The sequence below is a fragment of the Mustela erminea genome, chromosome 6 (assembly GCF_009829155.1).
Source record: "Mustela erminea isolate mMusErm1 chromosome 6, mMusErm1.Pri, whole genome shotgun sequence".
NCBI lineage: Eukaryota > Metazoa > Chordata > Mammalia > Carnivora > Mustelidae > Mustela > Mustela erminea.
In genome coordinates, this window is record NC_045619.1 from 107,503,354 (window position 1) to 107,526,981 (window position 23,628).

Genomic DNA, 23,628 nt, shown 5'->3' on the forward strand with positions numbered 1-23,628 from the left:
TATTTGGTGTTGGTTGTGATCTCGCCTCTTTCATTCATGTTTTATTAATTTGGTTCCTTTCTCTTTTCTATTTGATAATTCTGGCCAGGGGTTTATCAATCTTAACAATTCTTTCAAAGAACAAGCTCCTAGTTTTTTTTTTAGAGTAATTTCTTTTTATCTTTTTTTTTTTAAAGATTTTATTTATTTATTTGACAGAGAGAGATCACAAGTAGACTGAGAGGCAGGCAAAGAGAGAGAAAGGGAAGCAGGCTCCCTGCCGAGCAGAGAGCCTGATGCGGGACTCAATCCCAGGACCCTGAGATCATGACCTGAGCCGAAGGCAGTGGCTTAACCCACTGAGCCACCCAGGTGCCCTGAACAAGCTCCTAGTTTTGCTGATTTGTTCTACTGTTCTTTTGGTTTCTATTTCATTGATTTCTGCTCTTATCTTTATTATTTCTCTTCTCCTGCTGGATTTAGGCTTCCTTTGATGTTCTTTCTCCAGCTCCTTCTGGTGTAGGGTTAGGCTGTGTACTTGAGACTTGTCTTGTTTCTTGAGAAAGGCTTGTATTGCTATATACGTTCCTCTCAGGACCACTTTTGTTGTGTCCCAAAGATTTTGAACAGTTGTGTTTTCACTTTCATTTGTTTCTATGATTTTTAAAAATTCTTCTTTAATTTCCTGTTTGACCCATTCATTCTTTAGTAAGATGGTCTTTAGTCTCCATATATTTGAGCTCTTCCAACTTTCCTCTTGTGGTTGAGTTCTAGTTTCAAAGCATTGTGGTCTGAAATTATGTCCATTTTATTATTGTTGATGTAAATACATGTATTTACATGTATTTGAATGTATTTATTGTTGATGTATTTACATCAACAATTAATGACCTGTCCATTATATTATTGTTGATGTATTTCTTTGATTTTGTTATTAATTGGTTCATATAATTGGCTGCTCCCATGTTAGGGGCATAGATATTTAAAACTGTTAGATCTTCTTGTTGGACAGACCCTTTGAGTATGATATAGTGTCCTTCTTCATCTCTTATTATTGGCTTTGGTTTAAAGTCTAATTTATCTGATAGAAGGATTGCCACCCTAGCTTTCTTTTGATGTCCTTTAGCATGGAAAATTGTTTTCCACCCCCCTCACTTTAAATATGGAGGTGTCTTTGGGTCTAAAATGAGTTTCTTGCAGGTAGCATATCAATGGGTCTAGTTTTTTTGTTTTTTTGTTTTTTTTTTTTTGATACCCTGTGTCTTTTGATTCGGGCATTTAGTCCATTTACATTCAGGGTAACTATTGAAAGATATGAATTTAGTGTCCTTGTATTGTCTGTAAGGTGACTGTTACTGTGTAATGTCTCTGTTCCTTTTTGGTCTATGTTACTTTTAGTCTCTCTTTGCTTAGAGGACCCCTTTCAATATTTCCTATAGGGCTGGTTTGGTGTTTGCAAATTCTTTTAGTTTTTGTTTGTCCTGGAAGCTTTTTATGTCTCCTTCTATTTTCAATGACAGCCTAGCTGGATATAGTATTCTCGTCTGCATATTTTTCTCATTTAGTGCTTTCAATTTATCATGCCAGTCCTTTTTGGCCTGCCAGATCTCTGTGGATAGGTCTACTGCCAATCTAATATTTCTACCATTGTAGGTTACTGACCTCTTGTACCAAGCTGCTTTCAGGATTTTCTCTTTGTCTCTGAGACTTGTAAGTTTTATTTTTAGATGCCGGGGTGTGGACCTATGTTTTTTGATTTTGGGGGGGGTTCTCTGTGCCTCCTGGATTTTGATGCTTGTTCCCTTTGCCAAATTAAGGAAATTCTCTGCCATAATTTGCTCCAATATACCTTCTGTCCCTCTCTCTTTTTCTTCTTCTGAGATCCTAATTATCCTAATATTGTTTCATCTTATAGTAACACTTATCTCTCAAATTTGCCCCTCATGGTCCAGTAGTTGTTTGTCTCTCTTTTTCTCAGCTTCTTTATTCTCCATCATTTGGTCTTCTATATCACTAATTTTCTCTTCTGTCTCATTTATCCTAGCACTAATAGCCTCCATTTTTTATTGTACCTCATTAGTAGCTTTTTTGATTTCAATTTGGTTAGATTTTAGTTCTTTTATTTCTTCAGAAAGGGTTTTTATTTCTCCAGAAAGGGATTCTCTAGTATCTTTCATGCTTTTTTTTGAGCCCAGCTAGCACCTTGATAATCGTCATTCTGAACTTTAGTTCTGACATATTACTGATGTCCATATTGATTAGGTCCCTAGCCACCAGTACTGCTTCTTGTTCTTTTTTTTTGAGGTGAGCTTTTCCACCTTGACATTTTATCCAGATAAGAATAGATGAATGAGAGAACAAAATACTAAAAGTGTAGCAACGACCCCAAAAAAATATACACTAACTAAATCAGAAGGGACCTGAAACCAGGAACCAGGAGGAGAAGAAAGGAGGAAAAAAAGTATATATATATATATATATATATATATATATATATATACACTTATATATATTTTATATATATATACATACATATACACACACACACACACATATATATATATATTTATATATTAGATTGGTGGATAGAACAGAGCCACACACTTGATTTTGGGTGTATTTTCGTCTGTTTGAAGAAACTACCTCCAAAAACTTTAAAGAAAGAAAAACTTATGTATATATAAAAATAAGGGCAAACATGATGAAGGGATGAAATATGACTGTAAAGATGAAAATTAAAAAGGATTCTTAAAAAGGAATTGATAAGTTAAGAGGTTGGTTGAGAAAGAAAAAAAAAGGAGGAAAGAATGTGATCAGGCTGTAGACTAGAAGAAAGTCATGCCCTAGATTTAGGGTATATTTTGATCTATTAGAAGAAATTGTGTCCCAAAATTTTAAAGAAAGAAAAACTTACATGTATACAAAAAATAAGTTAAATACAATGAAAGGATAGATTATGACTATAACAATGAAAATTAATAAAGATTTTTTTAAAAAGTATTGATAAGATAGAGTAGTTAAAAATGTTAAAATAAGAAAGAGAAAAATTTTTTTAAAATAGAATAGGAAAAAATAAAATGAAAAAAATTTAACTTTGCAAGAGTATAGGATCATGGGAAAAACACCAAGAATTCTGTGCATTGCTTTCCCTTAGCTTTGGAGATCCACAGTTCTTGTTGATCAGTGAACTTGGTCTAGGCTGGATGTTCTTGCTGATCTTCTCTGGGAGGGACACTTGTAGTGATTCTCAGATGTTTTTGCCTGAGGTGAAATTGCACTGCCCTTGCCAGGGGCCAGGTTAAGCAATCTGCTTGGGTTCATTCTCAGGAGCTTTTGTTTCCTGAATGCTTTCTATACAGCTTTGGAGAATGGGAATGAAAATGGTGGCCTCCCATTCTCCAGCCCAGGGGAGCTGAGAGCTCAGGGCCCCACTCCTTAGTGTGCCCTCAGAGAAAATCAGTCAATCCCCACTCCCAACTCCCCCAACCCCTGTCTCCCTGGTCTCCAGTCGCACTCTGATCACTCACCCAGCCTGTGACTGAGCGTTTCTATCTCTGGCGCATGATCCCATTTGGAGTTTCCAAACCTAGCTGATTCTTGCAGTACACTCTTGTGCCACTCCTCCCAGAGGAAGAAGGAGGGGGTCTCCCCAGGTCTGCCACTTATGGGGTCCCTGCTTGGAGAGCAGTGGTCTGACTGTGCCTTGGATCATGGTTTAAGGTAACCGCGAACTGAGAGCCACTTCCTTGTCTCTGTCTTTGCAGCAGAGACAAGGTTTCCCCTGGAAACCTGGTTTTCCCACTCTGATATCTGGGAGCTCTGCCACACTCAGGCACCCCCAGTCTTCCTGAGACCCCGCGGGTCCTGAGACAACACTGTCCCTGCGAGAGCTCCACCCCTGCTTAGGCTCTGGAGCAACGTCCCTCAGTGGAGCCAACTTCTAAAAGTTCCGATGTTCCTCTGCTCTACCACTTGCTGGGAATCGTCCCCCACCCCCGCAGTCTCTCTTCCCGTGTATCGCCTCGGATTCACTTCTCTGTACATCCTACCTTCCAGAAGGTGGTTGATTTTCTGTTCCTAGAATTGCAGCTCTTCTTCTCTTTGATATCCTGTTGAGTTTGTAGGTGCTCAGAATGGTTTGATAACTATTTGGGTGATCTCCTGGGACTCCATGATATTTAGGTCTCCTACTTCTCTTGCCATCTTGCTCCTCCACTCATGAATTAGCTGTTCTTTTGGTATTGGCTTTTTATATCAAAGAGTCATGAGAGAGGAGGGCACTTGACCCCATTTTGCAGATGGGGCAAACAGGGGAACCGTCTCTGTTGTTGTGACTTGCTGAGGTAGAAAGAAAGTACCATAATTTGAACTCACGTGTGGTGTATAAGCTCTTTGCCAAGGATAGCTAGTCCTCAGGGTCAGGCCATCAACCATCTTGCTGCTTTCTGCCTTTGGGTTTTTTTTTTTTTTTTTTTTTTTAAGATTTTACTTATCTATTTGTCAGAGAGAAAGGGAGAAAGAGTGAGTGAGCACGGGCAGTCAGAGTGGCAGGCAGAGGCGGAGGGAGAAGCAGGCTCCCTGCCGAGCAAGGAGCCCGATGTGGGACTCAATCCCAGGATGCTGGGATCATGACCTGAGCTGAAGGCAGCTGCTTAACCAACTGAGCCACCCAGGTGTCCCACCTTTGGGTTTTTTTTGAAAGTCTCAAGGATGAGTATGTTTCCACAATGTTTTCCCTGCTACATGAGGCTGCTGTAGGATGAGGTTAGAATTTCCCCCATACTCCATATAGTCTGGCCTCACCTTGGGATTGAAATTTTGGGCAGAGTTGCTAGGGAGCTCTCCTTAAATGCAATATATAAAGACACCACATTGGGTTAGCAAGGATCTGTTTTGTCCTGTGGTTTCTAGACAAATAGGTGAGGAGGAGAGATTTCAATGTGATATAAGGAAGAACTCTCCCAGAAGAGTTTCTTCAATACTGACATGGGTTGGGAAGACAGCAGGGTTGTTACAGGTGTCTCAGAAGGAAGGAAAGGGTCACTCTATACCCTCTTCAACTCTGTTCTCTGAATTGTGAGCGGGGTGAGTTTTCCTGAAACCTTGTGCTCACCACCATTTTAGTTCCAGTACCTGAATTGTATTGTGTAGTAGAGTGGACTGTTCACAGCCTCTCGATTTACATGGACGTGGGTTCAAATCTCAGTTTTACCACTTAATGACCAAGCAATCTTGGGCAAGAAAGTTAATCTCTTAGCTATTGTTTTATATTTTTAAATGAGGGTGGTTGCGTCTCTTTGGCAAGGCTGTGGTAAAGTCACATATTGAACACTTGGCAAGTCTTTCTTATGGGGATAGAGGATGATAACGGAAAACATGAAATGAGCACATTGCATACACCTTACCTGGATTTTTAATTCTCCCAAGCGCCCTAGAGAGGTAGGTACCATTGTTAGTTCCATTTTGTAAAAACTGAGCATTAGGAGGTAAACCAGGTGTCCACATTCCCACAGCTTATACGCCTCCAAAGACCAAGTACTTAACTGTTGTTGAAGTACCTGCCATAGTACCTGACACTCACTAAGTGTTATTAAGTGATGGTAATTAGTATGAACTCAATAATATATGTCAAGGGCACCTATGTGCCAGGTACTATCTATTATTTGCCCATGGAAACATCCAGACAAGTGATGTGGGACATGCCAAGATGCATGAGTTAGGTTTGACTGAGGAAGAAGTACCACCATGAGTGACAGGAGGCAAGGGATTGGTTTTTGGGCTGAGACCTTACCCAGGGACAGGTCTGAAGTCGCTATAGATCAGCAGGACCAGAGTCTGGAAGAAAAGCTAGATGTAAGGTGGGAGAGAGTGAGGCCAAGGTAAAACCCCTAAAAACAACTGCAATTTTTATTTTTATTTTTCTTTCACCACTTCCAACCTTGACTTTGAAACTAAAAGCTGGTATCCTTAACTGCAGGCCCAGACATAGCTTTGCTCTGGCTCAGAATAGCTGAAAAGGGGAGGATCTAGCAGGATCTGGAGAAGCTGTGGGCCCACACTAACAGGGGAAATTGCCCAGATGGGTCACTAGGTGTTGCAAGTTTGAAGCAGCCCTCATAGCCATGTGCCGACTTTGACTGCACAAGAGCTGCTGTTTTACTTCTACCTTCTAAATGCTCCACAAATATCTGTTGTGGGCAATCCTGACCTGGAACCACACAGGGAAGGTAATTCTGTGAAATAGTTTCAGCTTGGTCAAGTTGGGCCAATATAAAGCCACCATGCTTATAGTTGTGGTTCCACTACTCGGCCCTGTCGAGGGAAAGAGGATAACTTTGGAAGGCACATTGAAGCAGAGCCTTCTGACTCCCCTCTTCCCTGGCAACCTGGCTTTTGAAGTCTTGGGTCAGACAGAAAACAAGAGAAATCTACCTGTGATCCTGCCTCCCAAAGACAGCTTTTGTGAACATTTTGGTGTGAACTCTATGTTGTCTTTTTCTTAGTTCAAATATAGACCTGTTTTTAAAAGAAAAAGGGAATCATAGCATCCACAATATTTTGTAACCTGTTTTTCTTTTAGTGTAAATAGTCTTTTCTCAAGTCACTAGCATTATACCTTAATATTATTCACATGTATGTAAGGATTCCATGGCATGAATGTATCTAGTTTATCTCTAAAGTGGTTAATAGCATAGACTCAGAAGACAGACTGCTGGAGTTCAAATCCCCAGTCTTCCAACCTTTACTAGCTCTGAAAATGGGCAAGGGAGTTGGGCCTCTGTGCTCTTGGTTTCCTCACCTGTAAAAGGGGGTCAAAAGGACTGCCCTCGTAAGGTTGTTCTGAAGAACATGACTTTATATGTGGATAACCTCTCAAAGATACTATTTAACCAAATTTAAAATGGATATTTAGATTGTTTCCAAGCTTTTTTACTTTTACACAAACACCACAATTAACAAATTTAGTGCATTCTGAATTCCTTCCAAAGGAAATATTTGTGGTTGCATTAGAAAATCTTTTCCAGAGTAAATCAAGGCACTCAATGTGCATTGAGTGTCCATATGTACAACGCATTATGCTATACCAAAGAAAAACGTACACAGTTGTCTTCCTTAAGACATTTAAAAGGTAGTGGGGGTTAGAGCAAGGCACATTCATATACAAATATAATACTATGTAGAAACATATCAGCACATAGACTGGGTGGCACAAATAAAGAACTCTTGCAGAGGAGAGCACCTTTTGCTGGAGAATCAGATCATGCAATCAAAGAGAAAGAAAGACTTCATTGGCTCCTCCCACCGCCTCCCAAATCCCCAAATCAGAATTCAGAATGGTTTCTGTTTGTCATGTTGAGAATTTGTTACCTCGAAAGAGATCACCAAGGGCTGTGTTCCAAAGTTAGAAGCCGAGATATGGGTGTACAATGCAAGACCAAATATTTAGGAAATATCTTTTTCTGGAAAGGAAAGAACACATTTCACAGCTGAAAAGAGAAGTGAAAAATGAAACTAAAGAAGCATGAAGGTAATATTTACTTGCTAGATTTATACAGTGTCTACCTTTAGAAAAGCCTGGCTAAATCTAGCATGTGCCCCCCGTAACACCCATACACTTTGTTCTGTTATCTGAATTCCCTGAAGCACATTTTGCAGTCATTTTACTGTCATTTTAAACTCTTCATCCTTCTACCCACCCCAGATCACCCACAAACATCCCTTACAGGAGATAGTGTTTGTGGAGTCAGACACTCCTGGGCTAAACCCAGCCTCCACAGTTTTCCTGCTGGGTGACCCTGAACATAAAACTTAAGTCTTTTAGTCTCAATGTCCATATTTATAAAATGGGGATGCTAATAATAACAGCTACTTTATGGGGCTGCAGTGAGGATGGCATGAGTAAGGCCTGTGAAGCATACTATAGTACACATTGCTCAATGGTGTTAGCTATTAGTATTTCTGCAATACAGTGTGTATAGTATTATTACACACTGTGTATAGTGTATAGTGTGTATACACACTGTGTATAGTGTGTATTGCATATACAGTGTGTATATGCAAACCAATTTCAATATTAAACAAATAACCAGGTACGTAGGTGTCTGAAACACAGGACTATAATGCATCTGAAAGCTAAACCGAGGAGATATTTGGCTTTGTATCATTTATAATCTTCTGTATTAGATTGAAAATTGAGTATGAAAACACCAGAATGGTAAAGAAGTCAGATTTCTCTTGTAACCAACAAAATCTAACTGTTTCTAAATCGAGACTGCTTTTCTAAAGGTAGGCACTTGTATAATCCAGACTGTTCACTGTAGGATGAAGATCACTGATAAAGCTTAATGCCTTTCCCAGTGACATTGGCATTTTCACCTGGGACCAAAAACTTTGGCCAGAGGACGGAAGCTGGAGTGGTGAGGTTTCTGTTATCAAGCAGGTGACAGAGGGAGGCATTTTGGTACAGTGAATAGTAGCACTGCTAGACCATCTCGGCTGCTCATTCATTCATTCATTTGGCCCCTATTTATTAAGTAACTGCTGTCTGCCAGACATTGTTCTATGCACTTGAGATACAACAGTGAACAAAATATACAAAAATTCCTGTCCTCATGGGTTTCACATTTTAGTGGGGGCATACAGACAATGAATAATACAATTAATGAAAAAGTAGGCTACACAATTTGTTAGACAGGGATTAAATACCATGGAAAAAGCAGAGAAAAGGGGATATTGGCCGTGGAGAGGGGGTGTTCGGCCGGTTGCAATACTAAATATGGTGGTTAGGATGAGCCTCATTGAGAAAGTGACATTTGCCCAAAGTCTGGAAGGAAATAAGGGAGTTCACCAAGAGGATATCTGCGGAAAGAGTGTTCCTCAGTGGGGCAGCTGGAGCAAAGGGCTCAGGGGGTGTGTGTGTGTGTGTGTGTGAGAGAGAGAGAGAGAGAGAGAGAGAGAGGCACAGAGAGACACAGAGAGAGAAGACACGGGGGTGGTAGGAGGTACGAGAGATCATTCCTGCAGTGCTTGGTGAATACCAAGGAGGCCAGTATGGAGAGCAGTAGGAGCTGAAAGGTGTACACTGTTGTTTATAGGGGTCCTGTAGGCTACTCAAAGGAACTTGGCTTTCACTAAGTGCAATAGGAACCACTGGGGGGTTTTGAACAGAGGAGGGCAGTGATTTGACTACTGTATCAGGAATATTCCAAAGGGGAGGGGAGGGGAGATCAGCTACAGCAGAAACTCAGGTGAAGGATGGTGTTGGCTCAGACCCGGGGGTGGGGAGAGGGGGCAGCAGGAGAGAAACTGAGACCTGGTCACATTCTCTACCTATCTGAAGGTAGAACGAAAGGGATGTAAAAAATGACTCCAGGTGTTTGGCCTCATCAACCAAGATGGGGAAGGCTGTGGGAGGAGCAGGTTTTGCACAGAATATAAGGAATTCAGTGCTTGAGTATGTCAGGTTTGAGATGTCTATCAGACTCCCAAGTGGATACTGAGGTTGGCCGTGTGGCCTGGCACTCAGGAAGAGAGGTCTCTGCAGGAGATTCAAATTTGATATAGATAGTTGCTTGAGGGCACGGGGAAGATGGGATCCCCAACGAAGGAGAGTGAATGGGAGGCGAGGCGGTCTGAGGACAGGAAGGTACAGGTCTTCCCCGAGGGACCTGTAGGCTCCAGGGCTAGGGCTGACGAAGGCCCACTCTAGAGTCGCCCGGGCCTGTAGGGGGTGCCCTGGAACTTGCTGTGGTTGCCGAGTGGTGGAGAGAAATGTTTGCTTCTCTGGGAAGGAGAGACGCTCAATAGATTCCTTCGGGAGTGGCAGAAATAATTAAGAGAAGTAGGTAAGGATATCCTAGTAGCGCACGTGCTCGGCTGCCTCCAAGGAATTAGAAAACCTGGGTCTATTAATCTGTTCAGACATCTGGGCACCACCGCCTAGCCTACGAGGCCCCGCCTCTCCAGCCCTTCCTCTCTCTCTCCCCTCCCCTCTTCCCATCCTCGCGTCTCCATGTCACTTCTACAACCGCTCTGATTATAATTGATCAAACAGAATCACGGAATCACGGCTCATTTTGCTGTTTTGTTCGGTGGCCCGATCTGCAAAGAGACTCTGGTAGTTGGGCAGATTGTATTCCCCCCTCTTGGAATTCCGCTCACAGAGGCCTTCCCGTCCTGGTCGGCCGCGCAGGGACGCACGGGTGCCGCCGAGGATAACGAGGGCCGGGGGCCGGGAGCGGGCAGGGTCTGTGTGTGTGTGTGTGTGTGTGTGTGTGTGGCGGGGGGGCGGCGCGGTGGCGCGGTGCCCGCGGCCGGGCGCGAGGGGGTGTGTCCGCACCCCGGCCCGCCCGCGCCCCTCGTCCCTCCCCCGGGGGCGCCCCGCGCGGCCCCACACCCCCGCCCCTCTGCCCGCCAGCCGCCTCGCCTGGCTCCCCTTGACGTCATGTGGGTAGCAGGCTGGCTCGCGCGGCGCGGCCGAGGGCCCGAGCGGGTGCTCAACTTCGGGCTCAAGTCCGCGCCGTGCGCCCTGCGCCGTGCGCCCGGCTCCCCGCGCGCCGCCGCCGCCGCCGCCGCCGCCACATCTGGAAGCGTTCAGCGCGTCTGCTTCCAGCGCGCCGGGCGGGCGGGCGCGGGCAGGGGAGGGCGCGGGCGCGGCGCGGCGGGGCTGGGCTGGGCGGCAGTGAGCGCGGCGCTCTCTCGCGCGCCCGGTGTCTCCCTCTCCCTGCCTCTGCAGAAACAGCTCCCTGCCAGAACGGCGCTCGGCGCGGCGCGGCCCGGAGCGGCGGCGGCGGCGCCTCTTCCTGCCTGCTCGCCCTCAGGAGTTGCTGGATCTTTTTGACAGAGAAAAGCCGACGGGGGGCCTCGGGGAGGACTCGGCACGAGCGGGCGGAGACGTTTCAGCCCCCTGCTGGCCCGGGCGGACCCCTCTCCCCCGTCCGGGGGTCCGCCGCTCCCCCACTCCCCTCCTTTCCGCCTCTTCTTGCTCTGCCTCTCTCGATTGATTTTTTTCAAATGGTGTAGCCGCCAGAGGTGCGGTGCTAAATTCTTGGAAGGGGCCCGGATGTACTGAGGATGCATTACAATTTCACAAAAGGAGGCAGTAGTGGAAAGGAGCAGTTTTTGGTGTTTGATGCAATAATGGGAATCAGGTAATCATCAGAAAGGAAGAAGAAATACTGCAGATCCACGGCTTCCTTGAATTTTGCACGAAAGCCGACCTCGGAGGAGGGATTTAATCCAGACCCGCTTGGGGGTGTTTTGCCATTTCTTCCTCTTCGTGGCTTCTTCTCCTTTTAAAACAATTTTTGGTCCATGGTCAATGAGAACACGAGGATGTACATTCCAGAGGAAAACCATCAAGGTAAGGCTGGACCCCGCCGCCTCGCCGGGGCTCCAGCCCGGTCTCCCTGCCCTCTCCACCCCTCTCCCGCTCTCCCCCGCGCGCTCCCCGCGGCCCCCCGGCCGGTCCCTGCGGAGTTGCCCCGGGCTGCGGCCGCGAGGGGCGCCCGGCGGCGGGGCGCCTCGGTCTCGCCCTAGCGGCCGGGAGCCCGGCGGGACCCGGGCGGGAGCGGGAGCGGAAAATTCCCGCCCCTCCCCCTCCCCGTGCCCGGCTTCTCCCGAGCATGTGTTTCCTATGAATTTCCAGGCGAGGGGGAAAAGTTCCCCAAGTGTCTGCTCTGCCTCGCTTTCTCGCGTTTGCCTGGAGAGCCCAACTGCCCGGCCAGCGGGGCGGGAGTGGGGAGAGGAGGATGGGGGCTCCCGCGCCAGCGCCGCGGGGCCCGGGGGGCTGGGGTCCTTCTCCTCGCTCGGGGCGCGGCTGGGAGCGCGCGCGCGCACCCCGCCCCAGGTCGGCCTCGCGCCCCGGGCCGCCGCCGGGCATCCCGCTCGCTGCCGGCGCCCCTTCTCTCCCGCAGCGCGCTCCAGGTGGCGGGGTGGGGGCCCGGGATGCAGATGTGAGTCTCGGCGCCTCTCTCCCTCTTTCCCGTCTCCCTCGCTCCCTCTCTCTCTTCCTCTCTCCCGGCTGCCTTTCTCCTTTCTCCCTCCCTCTTTCCCTGGGTCTCCCTCTCTCCATCTCCCTCTCTCCCTCGGCTCACCGACACCCACCCACCTCTCTCCTGCCATTGACCCCAAGTGCACCCACGCCTCGTGTATTCTGATTCGTACCCACATGTGGGCTAGCACCTGAGGGTGTAAGCAGTTAGAATTCGGGCGGTGTGTGGGCTTTGCTTTTTCATGTTTTAAGGAAATAATGAAAGGGTGTGCCGAGCTCACGCGGCTCCACACTATTGCCCAGTGTTTTCCCAGCATCTCCATCCTTGGCATCAAGTGTCACCAGCTCCCCCCAGTGAGGGGGAAAGGCTTTCAGGTAACTCCCCACTTCTTGGAAACTTTCTCTACCCCCCCCCCCCCATTAACAAGTTATTATGTTTTGGCTTTGCTCAGCAGCTCAGGTTATGATGGAGTGTGGAGGGATGGTCTTGCTGGAGTGTGGCAGCCTCCAGCTTCATCTCTGTCTTGTCTCCATGGCTTTCTCTGCCTCTTTTGGGTGTAGTCTTCCCTTTTTCTCTCCCAGTCTCCCAAGCCTCCCTGTTTACACTCTTCCTGTCAATTGAATCCTCCTGATTACCTGTCGCTGTTGGTCCTGTTACTTCCTGGGGTACTTTCAGTGATTCTCTGAGGACCCCAGCCTGGTGGAGGGGTTGCCTCCATATCTCTTCTTTCCGGCCTCCTCCTCCTTATGCCCCCATCTCCACCATTTGGGGACAGAGCCCCCGTCCTTTAGAGCTACCTGCCTGGTCTCTGTCCAACCTGAAACTGATTTTGGAGCTAGCTGCCCCTCTGCTTTCCAGCTGGGGTGGCAGTGTGTGGATTTTGACCCACCGGTAGAAATAATTTTGTCAAGGGCCATGGGTTCTTGGGTGAGCCAGGGCTTTGTCATAAGGGCAGCTTCTGTCCCTGGATTTCTCTGTGCCATGACCCCATCTGTCACCTGTCCCCTGTCCCCTTCCTAGCAGATGGAGCAGTGGATGCATTAGGAGCTTGAGGGTGAGAGACACAAAGGAAAGGGTGATATTTGTGAAGAGTGGGGATGGATATCTCCCTTCCAGGTTCTCAACTCAGCATGAGCAGCCTTGAGGAGAGCTCAGTAGTATTGTCCTTACTGTCACTAACAATGGCAGTATACTGTGGTAAGAATTGTTATTCACATAACGATAATCTTCACTAGTTTACCAGGTCCCCCTCTTAGTGCAGGAGAAACCCCCTCTTAGTGCCTTTCCTTTCTTTTGCCCCTTTGTCCCCCTGCATCCCCTCCCCCCACCTCACACATATGCAGGGATCACACGTTAAAAGTAGGAGCAGTGACCCTGGAGAGGTGTGTGAGAAAGATGGAGGGATAGGAGCCAGAGAGCCGTGGCCGGGAGCTCTGCTTTTCCAGCAACATGCCAACAAACACTATGGCAACCTGAATTCCAGTTCTCTCCCTTGAAGCTGCAGTGATTATATAATTCACGGGAGCAATTTTGCCTCCATTCCTGGATGCAGTTTTCAGGTGAAAAAGCACAGGATTCCTGTCTCCCCTCCATTCCCCATCCCCCTTTCCTTGGTGGCCGGCACTGGTTTTTTGCAGGAGGAGAGAAGGAGGGTGATGGAGGTAGGGAAGGCTGACCTGGAAAAGCACGAATATTTACGAGGAAGGGGTTGCTGTGGTTTAATAACGGAAGGGGTGATGAGACATAAATGGGGCCTCGAGTTTCAGGAGAGAGAGAGAGAGAGAAGAGAAGCCAAATGATTACCTCAGATCAGTGATGGTGACGAACCAAAGAGTGGAGAACCGAAAAAGTTGCCAGTGCGGGCTTTACATTCTTCTCCTCCTGACAGATTTGAAGGCACTGAATGCATTGGCCCTTTCTCCCCAGCTTTTTGGTGGTGTGTGTGTGTGTGTTGAGGGATGGGGTATGGAGACCAGTGATGAATGCACAGGAATATCTTGAAGATTCGCTGAAGGACTGGCTGTCGACCCTGGGTTTCAGGCTGGGAGTGGCTCATGTGGGCCTTGCCTCACCTCTCGTGCCCCATCTGCTCTGGTCCCACGCCAACCTCCCACTTTCCTGGGCTGATTTTCCATTGCAGGCTCCAGCTAGCAAATGAGTTTCTTAATAGTCAACCATTTAGCAAATAAAACATCAGAATGTCCCTTATCTGCTGGAGACAAGGCAGAGGGGAGAAACATGTGTTCTGGGAGTGGAAGACACACTGTGCTTTTCTTTTAACTACTTAGCAATACAGTGGAATAGTAATCATCATAATAAAGTAATAATAATAATGGTGATCACCGTTAACTCTTTTTTTTTTTAATATTTTATTTATTTATTTGACAGAGAGAAATCACAAGTAGATGGAGAGGCAGGCAGAGAGAGAGAGGGAAGCAGGCTCCCTGCTGAGCAGAGAGCCCGATGCGGGACTCGATCCCAGGACCCTGAGATCATGACCCGAGCCGAAGGCAGCGGCTCAACCCACTGAGCCACCCAGGCGCCCCCACAGTTTACTTTTTACAAATGGTCATAGAACAATGTCACTTGTCCCTCAGTTTGTGTAGGTTATAGAAAGCATGACATTAGCTTCTCTTTCTCTGGATACTGCATGGAGGAAACCGGAGTAAAAGGGCTATTGAGGCTCTGAATATCATGCTAGTATTGCTCTGATACTTTCCAGCGTAGCAGGATAATACATAATAGACTATATCACAAGAACCAATTAGTCATTATTTCCATCAAACACACAGTAGGGACGCCTGGGTGGCTCAGTTGGTTGGACGACTGCCTTCGGCTCGGGTCATGATCCTGGAGTCCCGGGATCGAGTCCCGCATCGGACTCCCAGCTCCATGGGGAGTCTGCTTCTCTCTCTGACCTTCTCCTCGTTCATGCTCTCTCTCACTGTCTCTCTCTCAAGTAAATAAATAAAATCTTTAAAAAAAAACACACACACAGTAAAAGTATTGAAGTGGGTACACGTGTGCGCGTGCATACACACACACACACACACACACACACACACAGCATAAAGAAAATATATTTTAGATTACACAAAAGATTAATGCAGTTTGGGGACCCAGCAAGTTGTGGAGAGGAATAAAGTCCCCTGAGACTGTTTGGACATTTTACCTCATGTGAAGTGGAGAAGTGTTCTCTACAGGTAGATGTTCTAGGGATAGTACTTTGCAAATGAAGTGGTGAACCCTTAGCCCCATCACCAAGTCATCAAGTCTTGGTGATGACTTGAACTCTTCCTGCAATTTTTTCTTTGACTTAAAAAAGCCCTAGGTGGGTTCTTCTATGTATATAAGACCTTGGACTTATACCGAAGTACGCTGAATGGGGATTTCGAGGCCCTGCTGATTTTTGTGTCCTCACTCCTAGCACCGGTCCCCGCTCATTCCAAACCCATAATACATGACGGGTGAGTGCATGTCCCCATGAAGGAATGAGTGCAGATGCAGGAAGACCCAAGGTGGATGTGCTTTCTGCCTCTCCCAGTAGGTGGCGCTCCAGGGCTTAGGAGTCAGGAAAGGGGCATTCCCATTGGGTTTGGTGGGGAAAGTTACTGGGAGGGTTTGGAGAGAATTTCGTGTGCTGTGACGCTTTGATTACGCCCATCCCTGTTCCAGTGCAGAGAACCCCAAAGACCAGTGTGTGTTTCCATGCTACCACATACACCAGAGCCCCCCCCCCCCTCCCGCCGCAACCGGGTGACTTGAGTCCCTCAGTGACCTTGCCACCCTCGGGCAATGCAAACCCACTTTGGATTTCTCCCACTCTTACACACTCTTACCTGTCAGACTCCTGTTTACCTCTTGCACAGACGGCATCCTACTGAGCCTTGAGGGAGCCTTTTGGGCGATTATCCCAACTTGTTATGGCCATATATTAATTTTCTCCCTAATTTACCATAGACGGTTTAGTCACCAGAGGGGCTATTACTTCCCAAGCCCAGTGGAGCATGAGGTGACCAGAAATTTGGGATTTGGAAACCCTAACCTATAGGGTTACAAAGCTTGCCGGCTCAAAGGCAAGAAGACATTTTCCTAACTTTATTAGGGAAAAAAACACAAAAACAACTGGGTACACTTCACAGCTGATTTCTGTTTATGAGTCTGGCTGGGCTCCTGCTGGGTAATGGCAGAAAAGCTCCCGAGACCCAGGTTAGGCAGTAACTGAGATTCGTTCTAATTTTCAGTGATGTTTTCTAGCTCCTGGTGTTTCCAGCCCTTACTTCACTTGGCTTTCTTAGTTGTTGTGGCAAACTCTCTGAGGTCTGAGGAGCCCTTGCCACCATGTTAAGAAGGGGTGACTCAGTGCCCCATAGGGTCTTCTTCCTTTTCAGTAATTCCCGCTGCCCAGTGAGGCAGCCGTTTGTGAGGTGGTCGGGACAGGTCAGCCTGTGTCATCCCTCTGCCCCCTTGCCAGACTCTGAAACCCTTGCTCAGCATTCAAAAGCAGGAGACGGTTTTATTTTCCAACACAGACTAAAGAAAGTGGATAGATTGTTTGGGGAAACACCTGAAGACTTAACGACAAGACAAACCAGCAAAAATAATCACACTGATTTAGTCTGTTTTGAGATCCCGTCCTCACTGTTGCCTCAGTGAACGTTGGGCACGAGAGGGGAACAGAAGACTGATGAAAAAAAAAAAAAAAAGGCCCGGGGAATTGTTTTGCAAAATATCAGGGGCTAAATATTTAGCAACATGAGTGCTAAACATTCTGATAATGAAACAACACTCCAAACCATGGCTGTCATTATTAAAATAATTTAGTAAACACCTGTTTACATGTACCTCAGGGTTGGATATTGTATAAAACAAGTAAAAGTGACAGGATCCCTCTGGGAAAATGGGATGATTTTCAGTGCTGTTTCAAAGCCGGTCCATAGACTTTCACTGAACCCCTGGCAGGAAAAGCAAAATGGAGGGCTGAAGCAATGAACGTGATTGTTGGAACGTAAAGGGCAGGTACCATGGGAGAGGTCTTCTATGTGTCTTAATTCCCAGATGGGGTGCTCGTGCATTCATTGTGGCACTGACCCAATGGAGATGCATGCCTGAAATGCTGCAGCGACACTTGCTTCTTTCCGTCTATGGTTTAGGAGCCCTTGGAGGCAGCAAGAAGGGAACTGGAGTGGAGTCTCAGGTTCCCAGGAGCCTTGGGACCCCTGAGAGCCTCTAGCCTGTGTGCCGTGTGGGTGAAAGCCCAGGAGGGCCTCTTAAACAGAGCTGTGAAATGGCTGGGAGCTTCAGGGAGCCAGGCTGGCGGGAGAAGGATGCAGAAAGAGACTCAGATGACTGGGGGGAGGGTGTCTGGGGAGAGGGTGGGAATTTGGGGAACATGGTTATTACTTGTGGAGCTGAATTAAATTTAAGTGGTGATCTAAGGGACATAAGGAGAACCGCTTGGGCTTGGAGCTCAGGAGTCAGAGATTGAAAATAGACCCTAACTTCCCCAGAGACCAAGGGAATGGAAGGAATAGTAAATCTGGCTTGGAGCAGAGGATGAGGAAAGGGTGGGTTGACTGGCAAGAAACCAGAACCCTTCAGTTCCTCCCCTTCCAAAAGCCCCACCAAACCATTGCTCTCCGTAACACGTTCACTTAAAAACGTCTTCTGGCACCACGCGCGTGTGAGAGAGACAGAGAGAGAGAGGGTGGGGAGGGGGTGGTTCTAGATTCATGAACTTTGAAGTGCTTGTCAAACAGACATCGAATAAATGTAACGTCTCTTTGAGAATTTACTTTCTAGGATCAGAGCATTTTAAGGAACCTTAGGACAAACTCTGTTTCCAGTTGAGAAAATAGAGGCTCCTAGAGTCAGTTGCTCAGGCAGGGATGTGACAAAGAACAAGGTCTTCAGGCTCTTTTTCTGCATGCTTTCTTGTGACCACACTTGGTATGTGTTAAACCCCGTAAGAGGGCACTGCTTAGTGTTTCTGGAAAAATTTTGCTTACTCAACCTTTCACCCTCTTCCTATTCTACTTCTCTCCAATCCCGCCTTTGTACTGGCCTTGAGATCATCCCTGAGATGTTAGAGGTGGAAGCAGAGTGGGGATGGGGTGGGGATATCTATCACTGGGAAGATTTAAAAATAAATTGCTCAGACCATAGAGTAAAAGTTCATACCTGTCCAAGAGGAGCTCTGACAAAATTCAGATCACTATGCCGTCTGCTGACGGATATAGCTCTGAGCTGTTTTTATTTGCGTGCTCCCTTTCTGTCCCACTCTAGGCTCATTGTAGCTCCTGAGAAGGAGCAGGGGGATGAGAGGCGAGGCTGTGCTGTAGGACTCCCCTTGGCGAATTGTTGGCAGTTCTTTGTGGACCGGCCAGCTTTGCAGTTGGCCAGGCCAGGGACACACAGTAACTGCAGGGCAGGGACCATGGCACATGTGGGTAGCAGCTGGCCAGGGGACAGACTGCCACGGACGCCACCTGAGTTGAAAGAACAAAAGCTTCTCCATGCTTCCTTGTTGGGATTGGTCTCATAGGACCCCCGTCCCTCTTCTTAGGAGACATTTAAATAAGGACCAGGGGTTTAAATTCAACCCATGGAAAGGAGTTCATCTAGGACCTGCCTCTGTCATTCCCATCATCCCTAAAGTGCTTGTTGGCTGCCTTGTTTGATGATTGTATACATGAACAACTGGAAGGCCTTGGAGGCTGACTTGGTTTCTAGCTCTAAGATGGAGGCGTGAGCTAGACTTGTCCTTAGAGATGTGGCCTTTGAGATCCCGGGAGGAAACCACCCTTTCAGAACATAGTGTTGTGATAATCTCATGAAATATTCATGCTGCCAAAGTGCCAAGGGGGAGGGGGTTCTTTTAATCCACTTGGCTATGCTCAGTATTGCCTGCTTGAACCTAGCTAAAAAGAAAATAAAATAATCTTGTGTCCTGTCCTTTAGAGAACCACGACAAAATCAGGCAGCAAATGAATGTTCTCCCCATATAGCCTGCAGGCAGAAATGTTGGCTTGATTACTCAATTAAGCTGTGTTTACTTTGTGACCATTGTGTCATGTTCAGTCACTTGCATTGTTTGTGTCCTTCCAAAATAGTCCATGTTGGACTGAAACCTTTCAAAGATGTTGGTTAGCAAAAGTAAGAAAAATAAAGAAAAATAAAGAAGGCTACAGCTAGAAAAATGACCGGGGTCACATTCTTTGACTTGCTCTTTTTCTTGGAGAGTTTTGAAGGAATCAAGGCTGACATTTTTTCATCTCTAAAATGGAGATAAGAATCCTTAGCTGGTCAGCTTCACAGAGTGGCTGCGAGGTTCCGAGGTTCCGAATGGGAGAAAGTGTAAATCACGCTGTGGATATCAGTCATTCTTATCAGAAGGCAGACCACTATGGTTTGAAAAAGGAGGGCCATGAAACAACTTTCAGAGTGATTCAGACAACTTTGTAGGTGCTGCTGGATGGCTGACATGATTTAGAATTTCAAGGATGGAAACGTAAAACAAAACGAAATAGGCTGAGGTAGTCTGGCTGATAACCAGAATAATCAAGGAAGTGAAAAATCAGCTCTGATAAGCCTGGTGTTTCAGTGTTCTTCACAACCATGGACCAACGTGAGGCCCGTAGGATGCCAGGACGGGGGACCACTGGACTGCTGTTCCAGAGGGTCAAGACCTGGGGACACAGGGCTTCCTTAGGCCCAGCAGCTGTCTGCCTGCTGTCCTCTTCTCTCACCCACAGCACAGGGCGCCCTGCCTTCAGCCTAAGGTCCAAAGCCAAACTTGTCGGAAGTCCTCTGAAGGTCCAAATGTCTGGAAATAGGGCCACCGAGAGCAGGAAGGACACCACCTGGACAAACAAACATCTCCTTGCTTTGTGGCACAAATTCCCCAAACCTAAACACAATGCCTCAGTACAGAAGGACAGACTGCCTAGAAAATAAAACTTTGCTTCAAATATAAACCTTGGGTTTAGAAAACAACAACAACAACAACACCACAACAATGAGGTTTGTTTTTTTTTTTTTGATATAATAAAAGTGCTAGAGGTTTGTAGAGAGAGGGAACCATAGAGCACTGAGACACATCACAATAGGAAAGGGCTTTACTTTCACATCTTAAGTGAGAGATTAGCTTTTCGTTTCCTAAACAAAAATAATCTCATCATTTAAAAGTGTGCTGGAAAATTTGCATTTAAGTGTGCCCAGGCAGAAACCATGGGCACAAACGAATAGCTAGAGGATGGGATTGTGAGGAGGGGTGTGCTGAGGGACCACAAAGCAGCCACCGAAGAGGAAAAAATGTTCAGCTGTTTATCCACTCCACGTGACCAGCCAAAGCCAGAGCTTCCACGGAGCTGAGTCCCTTCCAGCCTCAGGTCTTGGATCTGTGGAATCATCCATGCTTTCATTTTTATTTTAAAAGATTAGTTATATTGAAGTATCACTCCTTCCTTTGTATATTTTAGAATGGGGCAGGAGTGATAACTACCATTTAATGTCTCGTGTGTCTCCAGCAATGTCCTTTGGGCTTCGTGCACTGAGTATCATTTTGTCCTTGTATCAGTCCTGTGGGGCAGGTACTGATATTTTTCAGGTAGGAAAACTGAGGACCAAAGGTCTTGTGTATTGTGGTCAAGATCACCCAGACAATATTGAAGCCTGGCATCAAATCCAGGTCTGTTTGACTTTCAAAGCCTTTGTTCTTTCTTTCTCCATATGGGGAAGAGGAGAAAGAAGAACCCTACCCAGCCATTTTGGGGAAAACTACCTTGGGCTAGCCTAATGGCACTTTGCCTGCATTTGCTCCGTGGAAGCTCTGGCTTTGGCTGGTCACGTGGAGTGGATAAACAAATCAACATTTTTTCTTCTTTGGTGGCTGCTTCGTGGTCACTTGGCACACCCCTCCTCACAATCCCATCCTCTAGCTATTCGTTTGTGCCCATGGTTTCTGCCTGGGCATACTTTGGCTCTTCGGCTCCCTCTCTAGACCTTCATGGAAGACCTAGACCGGTCATTCTCGGCTTTGGGATGACCACTTCTTGGCGTGGCCTCACTTCATCACGCGTTCTTGGAATGTCTTCGTAGTAGTTCCCACTTGGGAAAGTCTCCATCCTCAAACAAGATTCTGAGGAGTTCAGGGGACCATCCTTGCAAGCTGACCTCCCTGGACTTCACCCATAATTTATTTGTTTCTTTATTTTTAAATCACATCTTTGTGGAGCTATAACTCAGGTGCCGTGAAATTCACCCTTTAAAGTATATACAACTCAGTGGTGGTTAGTATTTTTACAGAGTCGTGCAGCCGTCCCCACAGTCTAATTCCTGCACATTTCATCCCCGTAAAGAGAAGCCCCCACCCACTGGCCATCATTCTCCACCCTCCCCATCCTCCTCCCCACTGTCGGTCCCTGGCTGTCATGCATTTCCTTTCTTTCTGTATGGATTTTTTCATGCATTATTGTGAGCAATAATAAGTCTATAATTGGAGCTCATCTGTGTAGTCTAGCTGTCGGCAGCACATCTCATGCATTTCAGGACTAGGTGTGTCGTGACGATCTGTATGATAGATGATTCAGTTAAAAGGAAGCACGAGATTAGTTAAGGACTTTAGGTGTCATTTGGAGGTGAGATTAAGCACTTTCAGTTGCGGAAAGAATGGCTTTCAGATTTATTTCTTTTAACTGTCTCACTAAAGCGAAGTCTACGAGTCATATCTATTGATAGTTGAAGAAGATGTGAATGATGACCTTTACATTTTTTTTATTATGGTAAAATAAATGTAACCAAATTTGCCATTTTAACCATTCTCAAGCGTTACAATTCAGTGGCATTAATTTACAGTGTTGTACAACATGGCCCCTACCTACTTCCAAAACCTTTTCATCACTCCAAACAGAAACTCTGTAATCACGAAGCAAGGGCTCCCCATTTCTCCCCCTTCTCAGCCTCTGGTAACATCTGATCTACTTTCTGTCTCTATGAATGTGCCTACTGTAGGTATTTCATATAAGGGGAATTGTACAACACTTGGCCTTTTGTGCCTGGCTTACTTCACTGAGTATGTTTTCAAGGTTAATCCCTGTTGTTGTAGGTGTCGGAACATCCTTCCTTTTCACAACTGAATAATAGTCCATTTTTAGTATATACCTCATTTTGTTTATTGGTTCATCAGAGGATGGGCACTTGGCTTGTGAAAACCCTCTCGTGCACAGTGCTGCAAAGGACATAGGGATATACGTATGTGCTTGAATCCTCATTTTCACTTCTTCCGGGTGTGTACCTGGGAGTGAAATTGCTGGGTCTGAATTATGACTTTTTCACTCTAAGAGTCCATTTCTTGTGTGGCTCCCCAAGTTTGAATCCTGTGCAGAGGAGAATATAGTATTAGTGAGTTCCCTTGTGTCAGTAATGAGAATCCAGTATTTTCTCTGGGCGGCCGGTGTCTATATCAGAAATTCTACTCTAATTAGGTGTTTAACAATCTAGCAGCTGTCTTTTGATCCCGCCTCCGTTCCAAAAAAATAATGAAGGTCTCTCCATCCAGTTCAGCTTTTACCTCTGTGCCGACTGGGCTTTGTGTCTTGACAGGAAATGGTTGTTTGACAAGACAAAGCTATTTAGTCTGTCTCCGTCTCTCCGTCTGTTTGTCTGGTCCAGGGGCACCCATGCCTGTGGAGAGCGGGATCCAGTTGACAACCGTGAGGACCCTGGGAGAGGATGCCTCCCCCTGCTGTGTGGTTGGGTTGCGTCCTCCTGGTGGGAAGGCCATTCGGCTTGGCTGATGCGGTCTCTGTCTCCTAGCTTTGGAGCTGCCTGGAGGCTCTTGGCTAGACCTCATACCATTTGAAGTCTAGGCAAGGAAGGAAAAAAAGTGTGATGGAAAAGAAGCAAGGGAGAGAATCAGGAAAAGCAAGAGGGGAGTAAGAGAGAAAGGAGTGGTTAAGCAAAGGGAAATTTGTAACACTTGATGGATCTGTGCTGGGGGTAATGGCCCAATTAATGATTAGGATGCTTCTTTCCAATCTTGGGGTGGCTTTTGTTTTGGGGAATTGTTTTGCCTAAAATTCACAATATCCCCTTACATTTTGATTGTTTAAAATACTCTTTTAAGTCCTTTTCATGTCTTCTACTTTATCTAAAAAAAAAAAAAAATCCATTGAAGTCGTGGGACAAGTTTTATGATTCCCAGATTTTCAGATAAAGAAAGGTGGGCTCAGAATTTCAACAACCTGCCAGTTAGAGACGGAAAAAAAAAAAAAAAAACCTCATCAGTTTTAATTTTTTTGAAAGAATATGTTATGTTAGACTTTGAGCCTGTGCATCTTTTGCCTCATACTAAGCTCTCTAGTGGGTTCAGCCTGGCCATAAATATATATCTCTGTGTGAGTGTGTGTGTGTGTGTGTGTGTGTGTGTGTGTGTCTTTCTCAGATTAGCAGAGCTCAGTATGCTAAGATGAAGAAGCAGGTCACTTTGAAGACCAATACCCTTGGTTTACTCTAACTATGAGTGCATTCTTCCCTATTAGCCTCTGCCTTCACGTCCCTTCCCTGATCCTGTTTACAGGTGTGTTTTGGCCACTGTCCAGAGCTAAAGTGTTACCTTGTGTTTCTCAAGGTTAGAGCCTCTGCTGTCATGTCTGGG

The 23,628-nt window shown here is 46.3% G+C and overlaps 1 protein-coding gene across 38 annotated transcripts in view; it reads left to right on the top strand.

Annotated features, from left to right (window-relative positions):
- Positions 1 to 23,628, top strand: part of CACNA1C (calcium voltage-gated channel subunit alpha1 C) — a 732,665-nt gene that overhangs the window by 83,182 nt on the left and 625,855 nt on the right. For 15 of the 38 annotated variants that reach the window (XM_032350001.1, XM_032350004.1, XM_032349997.1 and 12 more), the window contains exon 1: positions 10,658 to 11,341. The exons of the other annotated variants lie outside the window; for them this stretch is intronic. In XM_032350001.1, the coding sequence (XP_032205892.1) occupies positions 11,293 to 11,341 (49 nt within the window). In that variant the 5' untranslated portion in view covers positions 10,658 to 11,292. Of the gene's footprint in view, positions 1 to 10,657; positions 11,342 to 23,628 lie in introns of those variants that run through there. 38 annotated transcript variants of the gene reach the window in all.